Here is a 21,630-nt window from a genome sequence, read left to right as displayed (position 1 = left end):
GAATGCAATAACATCCTGCTTTTTTTAAGTCGATTAGAATAGATTCAGTTTTTATTTTCTCAAATGCCCTCATAGTAAATGCTCAAGACCGATTAAAAAAAAAATTACTTATTTTTCCTAATACGGACATGAGGGCCTCACTCAGAGAGATAAAATCAAAAGTTACCGACATTTATCACTCGAAGGCCAAGCAGAGGCAGGGAAAATGTTAAGCTTAAGATTTTAAGATGGCTAACACGTCTTGAGAACCCCCTTAATGTATTTTGAAGTGAATTGTTTTCGTTATTTTCTAGTTTTTGTACCGGCAATAAAATATAAGAAAAATATTTATAATTTTTTTCTATTGAAATCATAGCTCCGCGCCATGTTTATCTACTGGTTTGACGACTTGATGGCGCCAACCAACATGCTGGTATCGTGTATGGGCCCAACCCAAGCAAAAGTTCTCTTTTCAAATAATTTTTTTTTTTTTTTAAATCTTTTATTTAAATATTCAGTTTCCATTTATATATTTTAGCAGTGGTTAAAATCCTTATTTGCTTTTCATCTCAAGGTTTTAAGGTGCCCTCAATGTTTTCTGTACTCATCTGTTTACAAGCTTTGTTTTTTTTTGTTTTTATATACACTACAATTTGATTAACTTCCATTTTTCTAACAATTCTTTTATAGGTATGTATGTATGTATGTACGAGTATGTAAAGTAGAACTAAACTAAGCACGTATTTTGTAATTTCTTCATTTCCCCCAAACACTTGACAATTTTTATTATAATCAATTTTTTTTTCTTCGCTCTTTCTAAACCAATTTAAATAATGCATACGCTTGTATGTTTTTGTATGTATGTATGAATGTATTTCATTTATGAATGTATTTTATTTACGAGTAGAATTTTGTTTGGTTGCTGGTGGCTGTTGGCTTTTTCAAATAGTTCTCGCTGCTATTGCCGATTTGCGCGCTGAATTTTTATTGTTTTCGGATATCGAATATCGGATATTGGCGCCCGGAAATTCCGTTAATTTATCACTAATCACAATCTCTTACGATGCTAAAGTTGTACTGCAGTAAAGTGTTTGCTTCGTGTGCTGTCTCCTGGCAAATATTTTGCTACAATCAAGAACAATCATTAAATATTTGCTAAAATGCTAATAGCAGCTAATATGGATGGCTCTTTACCTTTTTCGAATCGTTGGTTGAGGCGCGCAACGCCAAACTTCGCACGAAATAGCCCCGACTTGGAATGTTAAAGTAGATGACCGACACGTTCGCTTGGCGCTGCACAATGTTTGCGCTGAGCTGATGGGCAGATGATTGCAACAAATGTGCGCCCTGGTGTTTCGTCAGCTCGCGGTTACTGCAAATTGTCCACAGTAGCGGCACGCTGGAGCTGTGAAGCGTAAAAAAAATTAGATTAGCCAAAATTCGAGAATAGATTTTCTCATGCTCTCCCTTCTCTGCACTCACGTCAATTGCAGTTGTATGCTAGATTCTTTGAAAAATCTCGATAGCGGTATTATATAGGTCATGTTCAGTGATTTGCCACCGTGTGGGCAATGATGCTCCATGCCAAAGGTTTCATTTTGCGTTTCGGCGATCAGACAGCTATTTATCTGCCAACATTCGGTTTGAGTTGCTGCTGGTCCAGCTTGTATTTCCGAAGATACACCGCTTACTTGTGGGCCAAGGGCTTCGTCTATCGCCTTACCATCAATGTCAATGCGTTCATCGGAGCTGGACGCATCTTTTGAAGAGTCCGAAAGGTCGGAACGCTGTTCGCTGGACACCTCGACCACTTGAGTTTTTTTATCCGTTCCAATGAAGGTGGCATTTGCCGACAGTATTGGCGTGGCCAACGAGCGTGGCTGTGTATTGACATCGGCATCACTATCGGAACTATCGGAATTTGTGTCTGAAACTTGTTGTATGTTTTCGTTGGTTGTCAGTTTCTCTGTTGGCATTGTATCTTCTTTGCTGTGTGCTGTGCCTGCTAAGTTGGCCTGTAGCAAGGGCAACTGATTAGATTCTTCGAAGCAAAAGGACTAAAATTAAACAAAAAAAATATCAGATTAGTCGGATTTAAAGGTCAAAAGGATAGTTTGGGTAGAAACCCATACGCATTGAGAATGGACGATGTGGATGCCGAGAAGAGGGAAGTTCTTCTAACGCAGGCAATTTAAATACATATGTACCTACATCCCATGTATGATTCTTGAGAGCGTAGAAAGACTAAACGCTTAAGCAGCAAACAAAAGGGTCTTCCTTGTATGGGTCCCAGGCCACAAAAGCATAGAGAGAAATGAAGAAGCAGACAGGCTCGCCAAGGAGCCGGCAGCAGAGCTTAGGAGAGAAGAAAGGGCAAATACTGTGAGAACCCTATAACCGCATATCAATTTTGGTCATTGAATGACATGCAAACTCTTCAATCATCTGAGTTGCTTCATTAAACATTTGCGACGCCTAAATATGTTCGTGACCCGATGTTTAAAGATATTTCAATCCTTTCCATATTTTTTAGTCGGAAAACCCAGTAGTAATGAGATCTAATGACAAATTTTACGCACGACACGCTCTGATAATAGAACTAATTTTCGGAGGTCTATCTAATTTTCTTATAGATATATGTTGGAAACCCACTTATTTGAAAGACGTCTTAAACTTGAGATCAAGAGATGTGAAGAGCTAAAAAGATAGATTAGGAAGGGCATATACCGAATTGTGAAACAATCGGAGTATAAGCAGATAAGTTTGGAATTGTTTAAGTAACTCTGGCACGTATTTCTGTAGACTCTCAAATTAACTCGCTCGTTTCATTGAGGTTAAACATCTTAAAATTGCCGAAAAAACTCCCCTACTCAGATTTAATAATCATCTTACCTGACAGTTAGACACCTCATCGTTGTTTGCCTTTTGTGAGCATTGTGGCGGTACGCCGAACATCTCTACCTGCACAAGTTTACAATATATTCGACCGACACTACGCTGCGAAGTCGATCTGCGTCCTAGCACCGATTCTCGACCTAAGCCGAAGTCGAATCCAAACCATGCCGTGATGGGATTATCCACAGACTCATTGTTGTTGCTTAGGCTCTGTAAGTCCAATAGATCTGTGCTATCCAATCTGCTCTCCAGCACCGCTTGACTCTTGTTTGAGATCGCGGGTACTTCCAGTGAGTAATTATTCGGTATGTTGTCTATCGTTACCTTGTTGGTAGTAAGCGGCAGAAGCGCAGAAGGTGGCGAGACTGCCTTATAGACATTGCGCGAACGGTGACTGTAGGCAGGGGCAGTAGTATCTGGCACATTATTGTTACTGTTGATGTTGTTGTTTCTACTGTTTTCACTGTGGTTGACATTATTTTTGCTATTTACATCGCTACTGGACGTGCTTACAATGGGACCAATCGAATCGGCAATAATTTCAGCATTCTCCGATAGGGCTTCCTCAGGCGAACTGGCTGGTCGCACAGCCGAATCTCTGACAGCCGTAGTCTTTTTAGTAACATGTTGAGCATCGATATCGATGGAATTGTTGTCAAAGTCGTGTGCCAATGGTACCGTGTCGGTAACTTTCTCCGAAGATGTTTCATTAGTGGCCAGCGACTCGGCGCGCTTTTGGTTTGCTGTTAAATTGACGCTGCTCTCGGGCTGTGTGCTGCTGATGCCTCGTGTGTTCTGGAAGGATGCAATTATCTTAGGCACAACTTGGGCCTGCGGCCATTTGGATTTATTTTTGCTGCTTATGGTTTTATTGATACGCAATTGCGGCGCTGTAGTCGTCACTTTAAATGTGTCCTTTCGGGGATGCAGTGGCTGCAGACTAACAAGCGGTTTCTCCATGACGACCGTCAGTTCATCAGTGCGACCATTCGGCGAATACAAATCGCCAGTTTCGTCATAGATGATTTCAGGACGAGAGCGCGTGAAATTTCGATGACCAGGCGGGCGTGATGTGCCCCCATGCTGTAGAGTCTTATTCCTGCTAAGCAGGTTATGTACTTGCACGATGTAGCCTTCTTGCTCATTTATGAGGACCGAATCATGGCCAAGTAGTTGGCCGTTACTGTGGAACTGTATGCGATCCAGTTGCTTGTAATTGTAACTTTGTTTATTGTGCTCAACGAAGTACAGAGTGGAAACAGCAGCCAGGCTGTAACGAGCGATTAACAATGCAACGAACATGAGTATGTTTATACATAAAAATCTAATAGCCCATAAAAAGAGCCTGAAGCTTAATGAAAACTTTTTATTAAAAATTAACCCGCGAGTTAATTTTAAATACTTTTCTCCCCTGCTTTGAGAGGGCAGCTAAAGGTGTCAATCCAAAGAAGGATTCGATTTATGGATTTACTTACCATGCAGCCATAACGATTACTAATAAAAATATAACTATCTGCAAGGACTTGTTCGAGCATATCTCATAGCCACCACGTAGTCCACAGGCCTTTCCGATGCGATATTTCTTACTCCGTTGCTCGAACTCGTACTGTTTTATCAGCCGATTGTTGCGCTCCAAATCCTCGATGCGCGTCTCAAGCGATCCAGTGACCTTGCACAGCTCTTTAACAGCGCCAATATTTTCCATTAGAATCCGATCCTAGCGTGAATATGCAATATATATGTATATATAGTTACGAACAAAACAAACAAAGAAAAATTGCGTCTTTAATACCTTATTGACCAGCAGAAAGTTTTCGATGACATTGCCATTTGGCAGTACAATACTGCCAGCCTCTTTCACCGCATCGGGTATAACTTCGCGCACCTCTTGCGCAATTACGCCAGTGTCGACAATCTCCTCGGTGTCGCTCTCGCACGAACGCTTTAGGCCTGAGTGAACCGCGAATTCTGGTGCGTACCGATAGCGTACGATGCGTATTTTTTGCAGGTTACGGAGCTGTACTGAAGTGTCCAACTCGCCGATCTCGTGTTTCGCACGACTGTCACTGGGCTGCACTATGTGGCCGGACACTTTCAAATTACCATGCACAACCAAACTCTCGTCGGGACGATCAGTGTTGATACCAACACGTCCAGCGTGAAAGATTGAGTCCTGCGTGATACCGCGCTGCCAGCAGAGATCCACATCCGATTCGAATTGACCGGGATTTGAGGCCCGCACAATAATGCGTTCACTACCCTGACTGATGATTGGAAAGTTGCCAGAGATGGTGTGTACGTGGAGACCCACCACCAGCTGGAAGTAGCGTTGTTCGGGATTGGGACGTCCCTTCTTTCGCATATTGTTATTGGTAGTCTCCGAAAAATGTAGGCGGCCCACTGTGACTTTGCTAACAATGTGACTCTGGAGATCGATGCTGAAAGAAAAGCGGAAAGATTATTGCTGTTAATAAAGAGTACGACGAGGTGAACTTACGGCACAGGATAGAACGGTTTCTTGGAGCGATCGGATTGACTCTGTTCTACGCGTATTGTCTGATTTGGCGCTTCCAACTTCACTCCATAAAAATGTAAATGGAAGGAGTTGATTTTCTCCAGACCGGACGGTGTCTTGACGAACTTTGCATCCCCTTGCAGACGCGCGTGGCAAGTAATTTGAAAGTGGTTCTTCTTTTGGCAAACGAATGCATCATCGGACACGGAGAAGTTGAAGCCTTTGTCTGCGTCAACACGGTAATAAACTACCGCGATATCCTGCAAGCTTTGATCGCAGAGTTTGTGCCAATTCTGCGGCTGGAACGGACTGAAACGAATGCAGGGTGTAAGAGCATTACTATCGCCACCCTCACCGCCGCCACTTGGCGCAGTGCTGTTGCCATCGAGACTGTTGTCCGGATTCGAGTTAATGGTCGAAAGCGCGGGAGATAGCGAGGCTGCTGAGTGCGCGGGCGTGCTGCTAATGTCACCCGCCGCATGAGCGGGTAGTGAGATGCTAACTGGTGATGAGGTGCCAAGCTTTTTCAGATCCGAAGCTGTTGCAGCGCCGCTCGTTGGACTCATTCTCAAGCTGGGATCTGGCTTAATGCTGGACAACTCAGGGCAATCCAACTGAGTGGAGAGTTTACGTTTGCGGGACGCGGACAGATGCACGGGTGTAGAGGGCAAAGATGAGCGACTGTGTTGCGGGGGGATCGCTTGACTCGTGCCGACCAATTGCACACGAGGCACATCGTTCATCGGCGACGTGAGTGCGCAGGATGTGGCGAGTGTCGGCAATGTATCCAAGCCATTTACAATGGTAACACTCGGATAATTCACCGATGGAAAAGTGCCACCGTGTAGACTCTCGTACGACAGCATATTGCTGGTATTCGCGTTTTGTTGATGATTATTGCCCGCTGAGTGATTCGAGAACATAAACTGGTGCGGTGGCGGCAATTCTATGTGACCGTGACCACCGCTCTCATCGCTATGCGCATGCGTCATGCTAGAGTTTCCGTGTGTAAGTTGTGTATGTGTGTGTGCAAGTGTTGCTGGGTCCATGATGAGGCCTGCCTCGTGCTTCACACGTATTCCACCCATTGTGTCGCTTGGTGGCGCTGTTGGAGAGTGATTGTGATTGTAATGCAATTGAATAGAGCTATTGTTGTTGGAATTGTTGTTATGCAGCTGATGTTGCTGCTGATGGTGGTGATGTGATGCTTGTGTTTGTGTTTGGTGCGGTGGTGTGAATTGTGACTGCAAATGCATGTCAGACTGCAGCGCCGAAAGACCATTGTAGACGTCGCGCGAGGTCAGCGTTAGGCCATGAACGTCTTGCAGCGGACTGTAGGGCGGTTCCGAGCCTGAATCGGGAGGACTGTCAGGCATGTGCGGTGTACTCTGGCTAACTACGCTTGAAATAGGTGTTGCTATTGGTGTGGATGCCAGGCTGACACGCGCAGATACGCTGACCAATGAAATATTGCCGTCGACTGGATGCGGTTGTTGTTGATGTGAGTTATGTTGTTGTTGTTGGTGGTTTTGATTTGAATCGGTCTTGGAGCCGCAGCCTAGCGGATGACCGCGTGTATTACTTGCATTGCCGTTGCTGTTGCAATTATTCTGTGCATCCAGTTGACCAACGGCAGCTTCAACCTGCATGAACTGTTCCAGATTACCGAAATCGATTGCCTCATTGTCGATGCCTCCAATGAAATCGGATCGATCTGTTGGGGCGAAGATAGATGGATAAATGGATATATGTATTTATATGACTTACATATAGTTGTATGAGGTTGTATTGGTTGTATGAGGAAGCTGAGACCAAACTGAATTAGTCATCACGCAAAAAGACTACCCAGTAATTACTGAAATTCAGCAGCATTCAAAATTGTCATTTGTGTTAAACTTAGTCTTTCTTTTACCGAATACATTCATAATCCACGCATCAATGGGAAAACCATGAGCAATAATCCACATTCCATCTTTTGGAACATATGTACATTAAGATATATATATATAGCATTAAGATCCAAGTGAGAGGCGAAAGTCTTAAAATCAAGTTGAGTCAAAATTGGGATACTGATGACAATTCCATTTGCCGAATTTGGGAAGTATACTTTTAGCAGAAGTTATTGCTGCCACTGAAGGCAGATGTACCTTGGAACATATGCCACGCAGTGAAGGTATACCGGGAGCATAGAATGGAAGGGAGGCAGACGTCTACACTCAAAAGGAAGAAACGGGAGGCAAAAAGCATGAGCAAACAAAAGGTTTAAGGAGTGATTCTAGATCCTACGGATACGAACCTAAAAAAATCTGGTGACAGTCGTCCAGAGTATATACACTCGAGATATCGTGGCAACAAGAGGTGGACGAAAGTGGTGCGATTGCTTAAGAAGAACGCAGAATAATGTAAAGAGAGGATGCTCACATAATGCGACTTAAAACAAAAATTCATACAACATCTCCACCCGAAGAATGGAATCTCGATGTTATTTGCCGACGTCTTTAAGATCTCTGGGCCTGTTCGCGTGGGCGATGGATACCGAAGAAGATAAAATGAATTACCTATGACAAAAAAAAAAGGTTCAGAGTGTCTCTGCATTCAACAAACGCCCGAAACCCTTATTATGGACTGTAAGAATCGCATACCAAATTTGATCAGCCCGTGTTGGTCACAATAGATACGAACAGACGAGTTTTGTAAATTCGAAGGAAATATTGCTGTTTTTCGTCCTGTTGGTTATGTCTGTAGAATGTTCACAAAATTGTAGACACTTGAGACTCATAATCTCTATTCTTCGCATTAAATCCATCACGGAGTATGCTAATGTTTAAAAAATTATAGTTTAGTATAAAAAAATATGTATGAATTTGTAAAAATTATTTTAGCTTTATTTTATATACATACGTACTTACTGTACTATACATACATACATATATGCATTGAGTTAAATATGAAAATTGATTTGCGGATTTTTTTTTTTGCAAACAATGTCATTGTGTTTGATCAATAAATTTTTTACAACAACATAATAAACGAGCACAATTTGGCTGAAATACGAGAAGCTTAGAGCAAACCTAAAGAGTTAGCTGAGCTGAGCAATCAGGGGGGTGTAAACAGGGTAGGCGGTTTGGTTGGTATGACGTGGTTTAATTGTGTGATTATAACTGTTTAGATATTTAATAGGAAGTTATAAAATATTTGTATGTTATTAAAGGAAGAAAAAACCAAGGGTTGGTAGCAAAAGACATATCTGCAGCGAATAGATTGCGTTAGTTTAAAAATATGGCATTAAGCACTCAGTAAATTTAAAGATTTTTTTTAGCATTCGGAACAATGATGATAGTCCTTCAAGGACGGATAAATTTAATACTCTATGCAATTCCAATTCCGCATTTAGCAGCGATATTATGGACTTAAGATTTTTTCGGATTGAGAAATAGAGTATAGAAATTTTAAAATATTCAAAAAAATTTGTTTCGTCTGAAAACTTAAAAGTGTGTTAATATTCGCTTATCGTGTAAGAACACTTTTAGAGGCGTACGAAATAAAGTAGGTGCCACGGTGGCGTATGAGTAACATCTTTTTCATCTTTTATGTGAAGTCAATAAAATTAAAATTGCATACATATGTACATATGTATGTAATGTTGTTGTTAGTACGTAGTAGAGAGCCACAACCACCATGAACAAGCTGCAGCAGCAGACTCATACCCTGCAAAAATCGCGACTACTACCTAAAGGTCAAGTAGTACTCCAAAATCAACCGAAATGCATATAAAAAATGTAGTCCAAAATTAATATAGCGATGTCCTAAGGCAGGACCATATACTACAGCTCTGCATTACATCATTGTAGCACAAAACTACTCGCAGTGATTATTTCATTCATGGAGCACCAACCCCTCGGCAACACAGCCCAATAAACATTGTGGACTGATTGCGATCGTTAAAACGCGAGCAATGATCGGGTAACAATAAGCTGGTGTAGAGACACGCGTTGGTCCGGTAGTGCATTACAGAGTAGCATTTTGTAAGTATGTACTCGAATATGGCACAAATGGACCGCAAGGTCCAACGATTTTTACAGGCGCATGCACATTAGGATGGTCTAAAATAAGTAAAGTCGGAATTTGAATGCTCTCACTCTCTTGGAGTGTTCTACATCGAAAAAATATGCCCCTAATTTTTATTTTGAAATAAAAAAAAAAAGTTTACATAGAGGTCGCTCAAAGTGCTTAAAGTTTTCCATGTATTACATATGGAAAAAAACAAGTTGCCGTAGAAATGGTATAGAATTCTTGAAAATAAATATTTTTCGATCGGAAAACTCTGGTCCAGTATAAGACTAGATCAAAATTGGGGCTGACAAAAATTTGCTCGAAAAATATCTAGAACAGAAGTTTAGAGCTTTCCAACCTTTCACCTCACAACAGATTAATTGGGAATTAAACCGGAGTAAAATGTAGTAGGCTTTGGATGGGATTTTTCATAATACACAAATGTTTACGCACTGTCTTTATAATAAAAATCATAATTTTCAGCATTTTCGGGCATATTTTATCGTTACTTTATGATTATTTTTTAATAGAAAATAATTGATATTTTCGATACTATTTAGTTCGATCACAACACAGGGACACAAAATGAAATGCAGAGAACCTTAAATTCTGTCTTTATTCTCGTCAGCCTTGATTCTGAGGGAGCGGGTTTCTTTTGCCAGATTTAACCTCGTTATTAACCCTGGATAGTCTCCAGACACGTATATGGGTAAAACAAATTTCACGAATTTTCAGAATACGGGATGATAAAAGTGATGTCTATTGAGAAACAAAATTTGACCTCCATTTGACCTTGCCACATACGCGATGGAGCACGTGGACAACGGGATCGTGATCAGCGGCCCGGAAAACATAATCATTAACTAGACTGACAGAAGGTAAGGTTTTGTGGTCCTGTATAATCAAATGCACTTGTTCACTTGTTCAATTAGAGTATATCCTTGTATTTTCGGTTTATTTTTTTATTTTAATTATAACTAAACTTAGAGTAATATGTACACTTAAGGTACATACATATTCAATCTAGAATTACCGTTTATATTCTTGGGGTATTCCATATTGTTGCCAGCCACTTGTTTTCAACCAGATATAAATATACATACATATGTATGTAACTGTAGTTGTTTTCGTTTTATCGAATAATAATTCGTTTAGCGCAAAACATTTGCAACAACGCGATTCCGAGTTTGAACACTTGTTAAAATACTGCCGTCATGGTTATTATTGAATACTGCGAATATCAGTTATGTACATACATACGTATATCAGTTACTACTACAATAGATATGTGTTATTGTATCGCTTAGTACGAGTGAGTATCCCACGGTTCACAATTCGCCGCCAACTATGTACGTTGAATGTTTTGCAATCGGAATGCAACTGCCACTGCAGATTTTTAATGTTTAACAAAATTTTCGTGCCATGCGCATTTGCTGCAGGCGCACAGCATTTGAGCCCAATGATGACTTCAACCAAAAAAAAAAGAAGATAAATTGCATAAAAAAAAAATTAATAAAACTAAAGAGTGTTGAAGTAAACGCGCAAGAGAATGCATTGAACAGTGGAAGCAGCGACAGCATCATGATTGCATCGCTTAGATACAATAATTATCTAATGTGTTGTAAGCGCGCAAAAACGTTTGCTTATAAGCTCGCGAGCTTTAGCGCACTGCTGTGTATGTGTGTGTGTGTGTGTGTGTGTGTTTCGTGCGACTGCAGCGAGGCGGTTTTGGGTGGCGTTGCGCCCAAGCTGCGCAGATCTCAGCTGAGCCGCGGTTGATGCACTTCACAATCGGTTGAGCATCAGTGAAAATTATAAACTCTTGCACATACATACATACATACGTCAAGCAACTAGCAAAACTACAAAAACAACAATGCGTATGGTTATACTATTTTATAAAATGCTTCTAATACATACATACATACATACATGTAGGTAAGCTCATTTGTTTGTGGATGTGTATGTGTGTAAACGTACTCAGCAGCAGCTGCAATTGCCATTATCGTGCCGGCATGTAATTATTGTTGTTGGTTGTAAAAAAATGGTTACATTAGATAGTAGATATATAGTAGATGTAATTCTGTTTTGTTTTCATTTTCTTGTTTTCCGTTGTCGTTTTTTTTTTTTGTTTGTGCATTTTTCTGCGCTGGCAGTTAAGAAGTGAACGATTTAATGCATTGAAAATTCGCAAAAGCTGATGAGAAGCTCATGCGAAACTGATTGGTAAACTGCCATGTACATACATACATACATATATACACTTCGATGGACGTACATTGTATACATACATATGTATAAAAAAGTACATATGTATGTATGTAGATGTGAGCGAACATGCAGTTACTGTTTGGCATTACAACATTTTTAATTGTGTTTTAGCGTTGTTGCATTTTAGCTGTCAATGAAACGTACTGCTTACAAAAAAAAAAAAAAACTAAAAAACTAAAAAACTAAAAAAAAAAATGTTTCACTTCTTTCGGTTAATGCGCTCACACGCCCCATTCGTCATACATTGCTCTTCGGTGCTTGCCACATGCCGCACATACCACACACGGCCATGGTCACTGTCAAAGTGAATGTGGCAGGTGCTGTGTATTTGTAGAGGGTGGCGATAAGGTCGGACCGAACGGGGAATTACAAATATTCAGAAAACGATAATGGTCGCAAGAATAAAGCAAGTAATTTTTAAATAAAAAACCAACCGACTCGTATGCTCAAATACAAATTTTGGAGTACCGTTAGTTCCTTCCTGACCCAATTTCTACTCTTGAGGTGCCACCCTTCCGATAAATATAGAATTATCGAAATCGGTTCACGTGGTCCAAAGTTATCCGGTAACATACATACAAAATATTCCGACAAATTCATAACCTCGTATTTTTTTTTTTGAAATCGCTTAAAAAGTAAAACTACTAAATGGGGAAAAACGAGCAAATTAATTGAAGGCGCGTGAAGTGCTTCTAAACTGGAAATATCTGAGATAAAAAAAAAGATCATTGCTTCATTATCTGATGACGACTTGGAATTTGGTTTGGATTTTTTGATCCCTAAGTTGGTGTTTGCGGTATTCTGGCACCTAAATAGGCTGAGCAGAAATGGCTAGCGTGCTAATACGAGTATCGTTAGTCTAGTATAGCTCTCCTTCAATGCTAACCTGGGACCCGCACTGGTCGAACCTGTCCAAAGTTTTCAGTTATGTACGCTCGTGAGAGCTCATGACCGTGAAGGCTCTGTAGGGGCAAAGATAAGTTCCTCTAGTGGATCGTAGAACTTTCTGATCTGAGGACAACTTTTTAATAAAGCCCGAAGAATCAAACTGCCTTGTGACTGGAAATTTTATAAAGCTGGCCTGGAAATATAATAGCTCGAAATTGAAAAGGCAAAGAGGTTTTATGGAGAGCCTTCTGCAAAAGCGTAGAAGAATGTTATGAATTTTCGCAATTTAAAAGCAGCCTCACTCCTTTGGGTTACCTGAGCAACGAAGTAGAAAACTGGACTATGAACAGTAAGCAGTCCCTAAAGTTTCTCCTCTTTGCAGATTTTTTTCCTAACGAATTCCAGGAGAATCCTCCGTCGGGACAAGGCTAGAGAAAACCTAGAAACGCTAGGGAAAACTAGGGCATGCGCTCAAGGGTGAATAAGAGGCGGTCAAAGAAGCGTCTAGCTTTTGGTAGCGATTATGAGAGGTCACTGTTCGAATTGAATTCATGTGGTAAGATTGGAAATCACATGGGACACTTACTGCCGTAGTTGCCTTTCTACTAGGCGTTCAAGCTTTTTCGAAAGTATTTTGGCTCGTGCTTAATAAAAAAGCTTGAGGAACCCTCGGGGAATTATTAGCCGCCTACGTAACTTAGTGATCGGCTCGCGTATCACAAAGGGAGATAACTTATACAGCGAAAATATGTAATTTAATATACGCTACAGTGGAACGAAGAGGCAAGAAGCATTGTAAATTTGCTACAAATCATAATGAAACTCTTCATTATCTTTTCTTTAGAATCTAAAATTTGTGGGTGGATGATTGGCAGAATGTCCAACACTAAATGTAGTATATTTAAAAAAAAAAAGAGTTTCATAAAAAATATGTATGTATGCACATATTTCATTGCAATCTATATTGTATATAATGCGCATATATGCACATACAAGTAATGTAAATTCGAAAAAGGAAATTGTAATTTTTTCGGAACTGGCACTCTGCGCCAATTCAAACACTTGACTTCGCGCCCACCCTGTATAATACGAGAGAAAAAAAAAACTATCTACATATATATAAACATAAATAAGTGCATTAAATGAAAATGAAAAAAGAGCTTCTATACAATTTGACACAGTGCAATGCGATTCGATATAATTCGCTGCTATTCGAAGCAACTCGCGATTCGCGAATCCAGTGTTCACGTTCACTGGCTGCACCGGCGTTGCAGGCTAATCGTTAAGAATATGTACATATGTATTAGTAAAGCGGAATATTTTTTTTTAATGGGAATTCTATCTGACGCTGTGAGTTGCAACAAGCTCCGATTACAAGCTAATTCAGCTGAGGATTGTGTGCTGATTTAGTTGCGATTTTTCGAATAGGAATTGTTTAGTTATTGGTTAGTGCATTTCGATTCTCGTTGTGGCGTTTATTTTTCAAACAAATTTTTTTTATTGTATTACAACTTTCGGAATTTTGCATATGGTACATAAGTATATATACGAGACGTTGTTTTTATTTGTTTTCGTTTGTCACTGTTATTACAAAACATTACATTCTTTACATTCGCTTTTATTGTTGCAACTGTGTCGATTAGCGCGAAAAACCAGGTTTTCACTCGCTAAATTGGTTTACACTCGCTAAATTGGTTTATGGTTTTTGCTAGCTGCGCTGCGAGTGTTTTTTTAAATACTCAATTTTATTATTACAAGCAGATTTTTTTTTTATCGTTTATCGTTATTATTAGTAGCGGTAATATTTCACATATATGTATCTGTACTGACAGTGGCTGACTTAAGCGGCTGCTCAACTGACACACCACACCGACTGTCTGCAGCCCTAACGAATGGCCAATGGCTTTACCATTAACACGTCATGTCGACTACTGAATTTGTGTGGGGTAAAGAAATAGTCAGCGAGCAAAATTATTTTTTAAAATGCTCGCGCTCAGGTATTGATCAAACAACTTTTCGGCTACCTTACAAACAATAAAATGAAGAAAGGCTTTTCAAGTATGCAATAGATGTAGATAGGAAGATATACATAACTAGTTGTACATATATCTGTGCTAGACGATATAGCAATACATGCGTCCTTATGTATGTATTTACATAGGGCATACATGATTACATACATATACATATGTGTACCTTCCTATAAATATCTGTACATATGTATACATTAGTATCATATATGAAATGAACAATCTTTCCGTAGAAATATACCGATGAGAAAAAGGCCTTCTTTACAGGTCTATTTTGAATGTTGTCGATGATTTCGTACTCGGATATTTTGTTTACGAAAACTTGTTACCACTTCTGGTAAACACAATTTTAGGGGCCTTGGTAACGCTCTAACGCTCATCTAAAGATTTTTGTAGAAATTCTAGAATTATATTTTTTTATTATATTTTGTTGTCAGCTTTTAGGATAAGTAGTAACATCGTTTACCGGTTACAAGAGTTCACAGAATGCGAAAATAAACCGCTTGCATTTTTAAGAGGAAATAGACCACAGTCTTTCGAAATACAAAGGTCATTTTTAAAGCAATAAATTAAAAAAAATTATTACAAAGTTCAATTAAAAACAATAGAATAAAAAAAAATAAATTGATTAAAAAATTAACTAAAGGAGTAATAAAAACTCCGCTGCCGAGGATTCGAACTTATTTATTTGCCTTTATCTTTCTAGGCTTACCAAATAAACACATTAAAAAATCATTGCTGAGTAGGGGATGTAGGTAAGTACTCGGTAACCTTGTAAATATACGAGTGTATATATATGTATGTATATGTATGCACATACAAACATATAAAAAAGTGTAGTATGCTCACCTAAATCCGAAAAGATTGCATCAGAAAGAAAGTCCATATCCATAGAATCGTCGTAAAAGTGGTTTTTGTTGCCTTTGAAGCATCCTTCTGTATTCTACGGTCTACACGGAATGCTAAAAAAAACATATTAAAAAATATTTATTTTAATGAAAAGTAAGATAAATAAAAAATTTATTTTCAAACAAATAAAGAAGTGCAACACGACAAACCGACTTGCCGAACTTCTGTTCCATTGTTTTCCCTAAGTAAATAAATATATAAATATAATGCAGTTGATTTGCTATTTTTAACCAACTTCACAAAAAGGAGTTCGTCGGAATCTCCCTCATTTCTCGGAGAGGTGGTACCTCAATGGTGGTCCCATACTAATTTTGTTTAGATCCGATAACTGAATCGTGAAGAAATTAACGATAATCTTAAATTTTTATTTGAGAATTGAAGTCGGTTTTGTTTTTTGCTTAAAAATTACTTGTTCAGAAGTCGATTAAAAATAAACTATCGAAAAATACGAATAAAAACAATTAATGATGGCTTATCAGGAAATTATGTGAAAATAACAAATGCAATAAACAACACACACATTTGATTCTACGAGCAGCTTAATACAAAATTCTTATTTGCTCCAACGAGTAGTGATTATTTCGCAATAAATACTAAGTAAACAGGAAAATTGTTACGGGAGCAAAGCGAATAATGACGAAATTATCATGGTTGTGGAAAGTAAAAAAAAAAAAATGTACGAAAAAATGGCTGTCAATGCCAAGATCAATACATATACCATCCCTGCAGGGAAACGTACTAGTGCCAAGCTGGTTCAGTGGTAGAGATTTCTTATCAGGCTTGCCATCTTATTTCAGTTTTATATTAAATAGAATCGGGTGAAGAAAGAACATGTGGTTAAAAAAAAAAAAAAATGTTTAATTTATTTAAAAGTACAATCAATCAATCTATTCTTATAGTTCAGAGCGTTTTGATAGATCCTAGAAAATTATATTGACCTCAAAAGAGGAGAATATGTACTTTTATTTTTTTTTTTACGTGGTATAATACATATATATACATACACATGTACTTAAGCATACATAAGGAGTAAAATTAAAAAAGCTAACAAAACGCGGCTCACTCTTAGAAGAAATTAAAAAAAAAAAACGGCGGTGTGCGGTGTAATGATGACACGACAGTCACCTCCGTCACCCTAATTGAGGCTTAACAAAAGAAGTTAGTGGACGCCTAGGAGCAAACAATGATTTCATGAAAATTTGATGCAAAGCAGCATAACACTGTAAAGCTAATATGCCTATACGTATGTATAAGTCAATTTATCTACATAAAATGCTTCAAAGTAAGTTGCGCTTACAGATAATCTAAAGAATTCAAAAAAAAAAAACAAATACTCGTAGACATGCAGAATATGTTTTGATTGACGGCAAGTGACTGAGCGAGCGCGTTGAGTTATGGTGTTGCGGTGTGTGCAACGAATGCAACGAAGGCAAAACAAGAGACAGATTTGAAAGTGAATGCGATCGGTAAAGCATGCAGTGTACTTGTGTACATACATATATTTGTATGTTTTTTTTTTTTTTATATGGAAAGTGATGTGAATTGTAACTAGAATGGAAGTGTGTAATGTGGAAGAACGTTTGCGCAAATAAAATTTTAGTGACCCTAAACAAATTATAACAGCAGATCAGGGAGAGACCTTGGTCGCCTTCGGCGTATTCTTCGTGCAAGAAAAGCATATCTGCCATTTCAATGCCCAGGCAATACTGTCGAAAGACAGAGTAAACGATTGATCCCTACTGCGAAATCATGGTCGGTCTTGGGAGTTTCAAAATATCAGATGCGTCTATCTTGCCGGAGTTTTGGACGCTCATTGTTTCAGCTGGTTCAAGCTGGTGGTTAAGTGCAATGTGCATGTACATATGTATATATAAAAAAATACATACAGTGGTCAAAATATTATAGCCGAACCACTTTTGGCCAAGTTTTAACGTATTATTTTTCTTGTAATTAAATTTTGGTTATTTTTTTAATAAAAATATAGTTCATTCTTTAACAAAAGCCGTGTAAATCCAAGTTTCCAACTTTGTGCATAGTTAAAAAAAAAATTCAACAAACTTTCGTACAAATTTCGAGCTTTTTTAAAAATTCTAAAAAATCAACCATAATTTTTAGACATTTGAAACTTGTACTTTATTCCACTAGAATTTAATGTGCTACAAAACTGCATACTCATTCATTGCATAACTATTTAAGGCAGTGTCACACACATTTTTATATTGGGCTTTTGGTACAAAATAAAAATTTGGAAATTCTGTTTTTGTAGTCAATACAGCAATGTTCTGTTGAAAGATTTTAACAAATTATTTTTCGGGATTGGGATAAAGAAAAATATTTGGGTATTCACACAATTGGGATACGATTTGCACCGAGTTTTGGCAAATACCCAATCGTGTAACATTGCCTTTAAAATTGTATTTATACGGATGTTGTTGAAGTATCAACTATATAAAACTAACCAAAATTAAATAGCAACAAAAATGATTTTTTAAAACTGGTCAAAATTTGTTGCGGCTATAATTTTTTCGAGTACTGTACATTAGTTGATTATGATTGCTCGGCCGTGCTATCATAGTAGCCGCTAAGTGCATTTTAAAATTTTCAGGCAATAGCCTAATGCGATTACCGCGAAGCATTGATTTAATATTACTTTTATTTTTTGTTGTTTGTGTGAAATATTTTATTTTTATCAGTATTTTTCTTTTAATCAAACTATGTTGAAAAAAAAATAAAAAATATTCTGTCACGATTTTGAGGTTGTGGTCGAACATAATCTGAATAATCGATCTGGTAAGTGGTGACGCGAATACTTTTAGGGACTAACTCCATTACAATTGTTTTAAATTAGGTATGCCTTAACACATATCGTATACCTTATAACTGATTTCTAGCGAACTTTTAGCAGATTAAATAATAATAGATTGGCGCTTCCACAATATGTTAGTGTTTGGCCGAGCTTCTCCTCCGATTTGTGCCGTGCGCCTTGATGTTGTCACACAACAAAGACATGACCGCCATTAGAAACAATTTATGTCTCATTTTTTGATGTTGGTCGTGAACTGGGCTCGAACCCCCTCTAGCCCTGGGGAATGGTAGTGCGCACTGCCAACCTCTTCACCACAACGCCAGCCGATTTACCCCACTGTTTATTGTTTGACTCGCGCTGTGATTTAGGCTAATGCTCCCTCGCTACGGGTATACATACACTGAGGTAATCTTCGACGTTCTTTCAGACAATTGTCGTCGTTGTCATCATCATTGTTGTTGTCATCTTTATGGATGAGACACATTTTAAGCAGCTTCCTCGTCGGCGTTGCTCTGGTGCACCGGCTGCTCTATAAATGTGTGCTTCGTCGGCCTATAATTGAATTAGCGCTTAGATACAAACTTACAAAACTAGATACTTGAAAAAGCGGTGCATAAATATTAGCGCATGTATGCGTGTGTATAAGTATGTGTGCGCGGGTTATTTTGCTGTAATTTAAATTAATTCGTGCAAGTAAGTTGATAATTCTCTATTACAACACAACTTAATTCAATCTGCCAACCAACCACTGTTAGACTTTAGGTATTTTGAAGTTCTGAAAAGTCTGGAAAATGTTTGTTTTAGAAAATAGGGAATGTTTTGTATGTATGTAGGTAGTTGACACAAAATCTTGACTTGAGCATGCAGCTGGTTTCACAATTGGCGCTGTTTTGCTTAAAAAAAAAAATTACTGCTACCGCGCGCACTGAAAAGGCAAAATAGCTCTTTCTATATAAATACATACATATATGTATGTATGTCAGTAGGCGCAAATCGAAATTTCAAATCTAATAATACCAGTTTAAATGCACTTGCACAGCTTTGTAATTTTTTTTTTTATTGTAAATTTCTGGCAAAACCTGCTGCCTTTAGATTAAAAAAAAAAAAAAAAAACGAATGTAGAGTAGCGAATAGTACCGTAGTTTTTACATAGTAAACCCGTTAGTTTATTGAAAAATCAGCATTTTCCTTCCAATACGTAGCTATTGCTATAAATAATATTCCCTCAATTGTAAATGAGTAGATATTTTTGAAATTTTTATTTACCTGTTTTACTTTGTATCACATCTTTTAGAGAAGGCTACCAAATATTTATTTATTAATTTTTCACTTTTGCACTTCGCCTCATCCAATTATTAAAAAAAAAAAAAACTTGCATAAACTTTTCCACATTTTAGCTGATATTCTTATAGTAAGAGTTGGTATATACATATGTATGTACATACATACATATTTACATTTGTACATATGTATGTACAAGTACATCTATGTGTACATGAAATATGTATGCATATCACATATGTACATACTACAGTGAAAGCTCCCATAAGCGGACACCGATGGTCGCTTATGGGAATTTCGGAAAAAAATATGTATATTAAAATTCAAATTTAAAAAATTTTAATTGCGGGTTCCTAAATTAAAATAATATTTATTCTTCAATATGTAGATAAAAACAGAATATATTAAAGTTTTTGGCGATTTTTTTTTTAACGACAAATCTCATTGCCCGCTTCGCTAAAGCAGCAAGAAGAGGGCGGGCAATGAAAAGTAAAAAATTTTTTTAGAAAAGAAAACATCTTTGGTTATAGTCGTATGTACTTGTATACATTTACATATGTACATGCTCAAGAGTCATGATCAGACTGAAAAAAAAAACAAAATTGACCACTTAAAGAGCTTCGCGTGGGCTTATGGGAGCTTTTTTTCATAACTAGACGTGTTTGAGCGTCCGCGTACGTTTATCGGAAAGTCCGTGTATGGGAGGGCGTCTTGTATGAAAAAAAAACAAAAATTTTTAAAGAAGATGTCCGCTTATTAGAGCGTCTGTCTATGGGAGCTTTCACTGTATATATATGTGTAAGTATGTATGCAAGAAAATGTACGTACACGAACTAAAACTTGTTTATCTATTAAATTTATTTATCCTTTTGTCACATTTATTGAATTTCTTTGTCACCAATCATCCAAACAGTATTTATGGCTTGACGCTGCTGAACATTTGACTCTGGTCGAAAACACAAAATTACTAGCGAAAATACACGCTCTAGACTTGTGTACTTTTACTATCTGCATTCATACATACTGACACATTAAGCGAATCGTTCCATAGCAGAGCAACTTGATCTCATAGCCGACTCGCGCAATCTCTAGTCTGTAAGCGTAGCACAACACTAAACTACTACAAACAAGCCACTTGCCTTCAAGCCGCATAGTGTGAGCCGCGATCAGTGATCTCCCGCACCAATACAACGTACGTTGATCGTCGTGGTCGTCGTCGTCGTCGCTGTCATTGGCGTTGTCGTTGTAAATCACGATCCAGTAAAGTCACTTGTTATATTGATTTGCCTACTGAATTTTCCATCCATTTTTCTTCAACACAACCCAGCTATTAAATAGTTTTAGTTGTATCTGCTTGCAGCTTTTAAAAGTCTACCTTCTATGAATGTATGCAGAAAAATATGTATGCGCGTATTATTATTGTATGCAAGTGTATCTAATTTCAGACTCTCCCGTGGGTTACAAGCGTATAGCTTGCCTGAAACTCTAGAAATCTGGTGGATATTTAACTACAAACACAGATATTGACATGCGAGAGAGCGTAAGTTGGCAAAAAGCGGTTTGTAACTACATACAAACATACTACATACTACAATGTTATAGTGATGGAATGATAAATGCTAACTGATGACACCAACTAAAATTAGCCAAACAGTATTTGCTTTCGAAAATTCTTCGCCTGAAAAACTAATGCCGAAATGGGCGTATCAAATTACATACATACATATATGTTAGTGTATCTAATATTTACTATAAATATTCCAAGTGGTGATGTATTTATTGTGCAACAGATTTCCGTCATCCCTAGCCAGATTTCCAATGTAATTTTTTGCTCTGTATGGGGATTTGTGCGAATTTGTATACAAAGTTTTTTAAGCTGCGGTTAAAAATTAGCCGAAGAATAAATTAATAGATAAACAAGTTTTAGTTCTTAGTGAATATCAAGGCAGTTAGACCAAACCTTTTCTCTTATGCTGGCAAAATGTTTCCCATAACTTCTAGGC

General features: G+C 38.0%; 1 protein-coding gene across 2 annotated transcripts; it reads right to left on the bottom strand.

Moving 5' to 3' along the window:
- Positions 1-474: 474 nt before the first annotated feature.
- LOC118743383 lies at positions 475-19,679 on the bottom strand. Of its 2 annotated transcripts, XM_036476014.1 has the most exons (9): positions 19,613-19,679; positions 15,481-15,593; positions 5,372-7,103; positions 4,667-5,312; positions 4,350-4,591; positions 2,872-4,144; positions 1,462-2,036; positions 1,174-1,384; positions 475-1,104 (listed from the first exon to the last, which is right to left on the bottom strand). In XM_036476014.1, exons 2-9 carry the CDS (start codon positions 15,521-15,523, stop codon positions 1,024-1,026), a joined length of 4,803 nt encoding a protein of 1,600 aa, XP_036331907.1. In that variant the 5' UTR covers positions 15,524-15,593; positions 19,613-19,679; the 3' UTR covers positions 475-1,023. The 2 variants fall into 2 exon arrangements, with proteins under 2 accessions (XP_036331907.1, XP_036331908.1); XM_036476015.1 differs by lacking the exons at positions 15,481-15,593; positions 19,613-19,679 and adding an exon at positions 10,476-10,515.
- Positions 19,680-21,630: the final 1,951 nt, after the last annotated feature.

This window comes from Rhagoletis pomonella, unplaced genomic scaffold, assembly GCF_013731165.1.
Source record: "Rhagoletis pomonella isolate Grant_MI unplaced genomic scaffold, Rhpom_1.0 Rhpom_scaffold_00007, whole genome shotgun sequence".
Taxonomy (NCBI): Eukaryota; Metazoa; Arthropoda; class Insecta; order Diptera; family Tephritidae; genus Rhagoletis; species Rhagoletis pomonella.
This window is presented reverse-complemented; position numbering and strand designations above follow the sequence as displayed.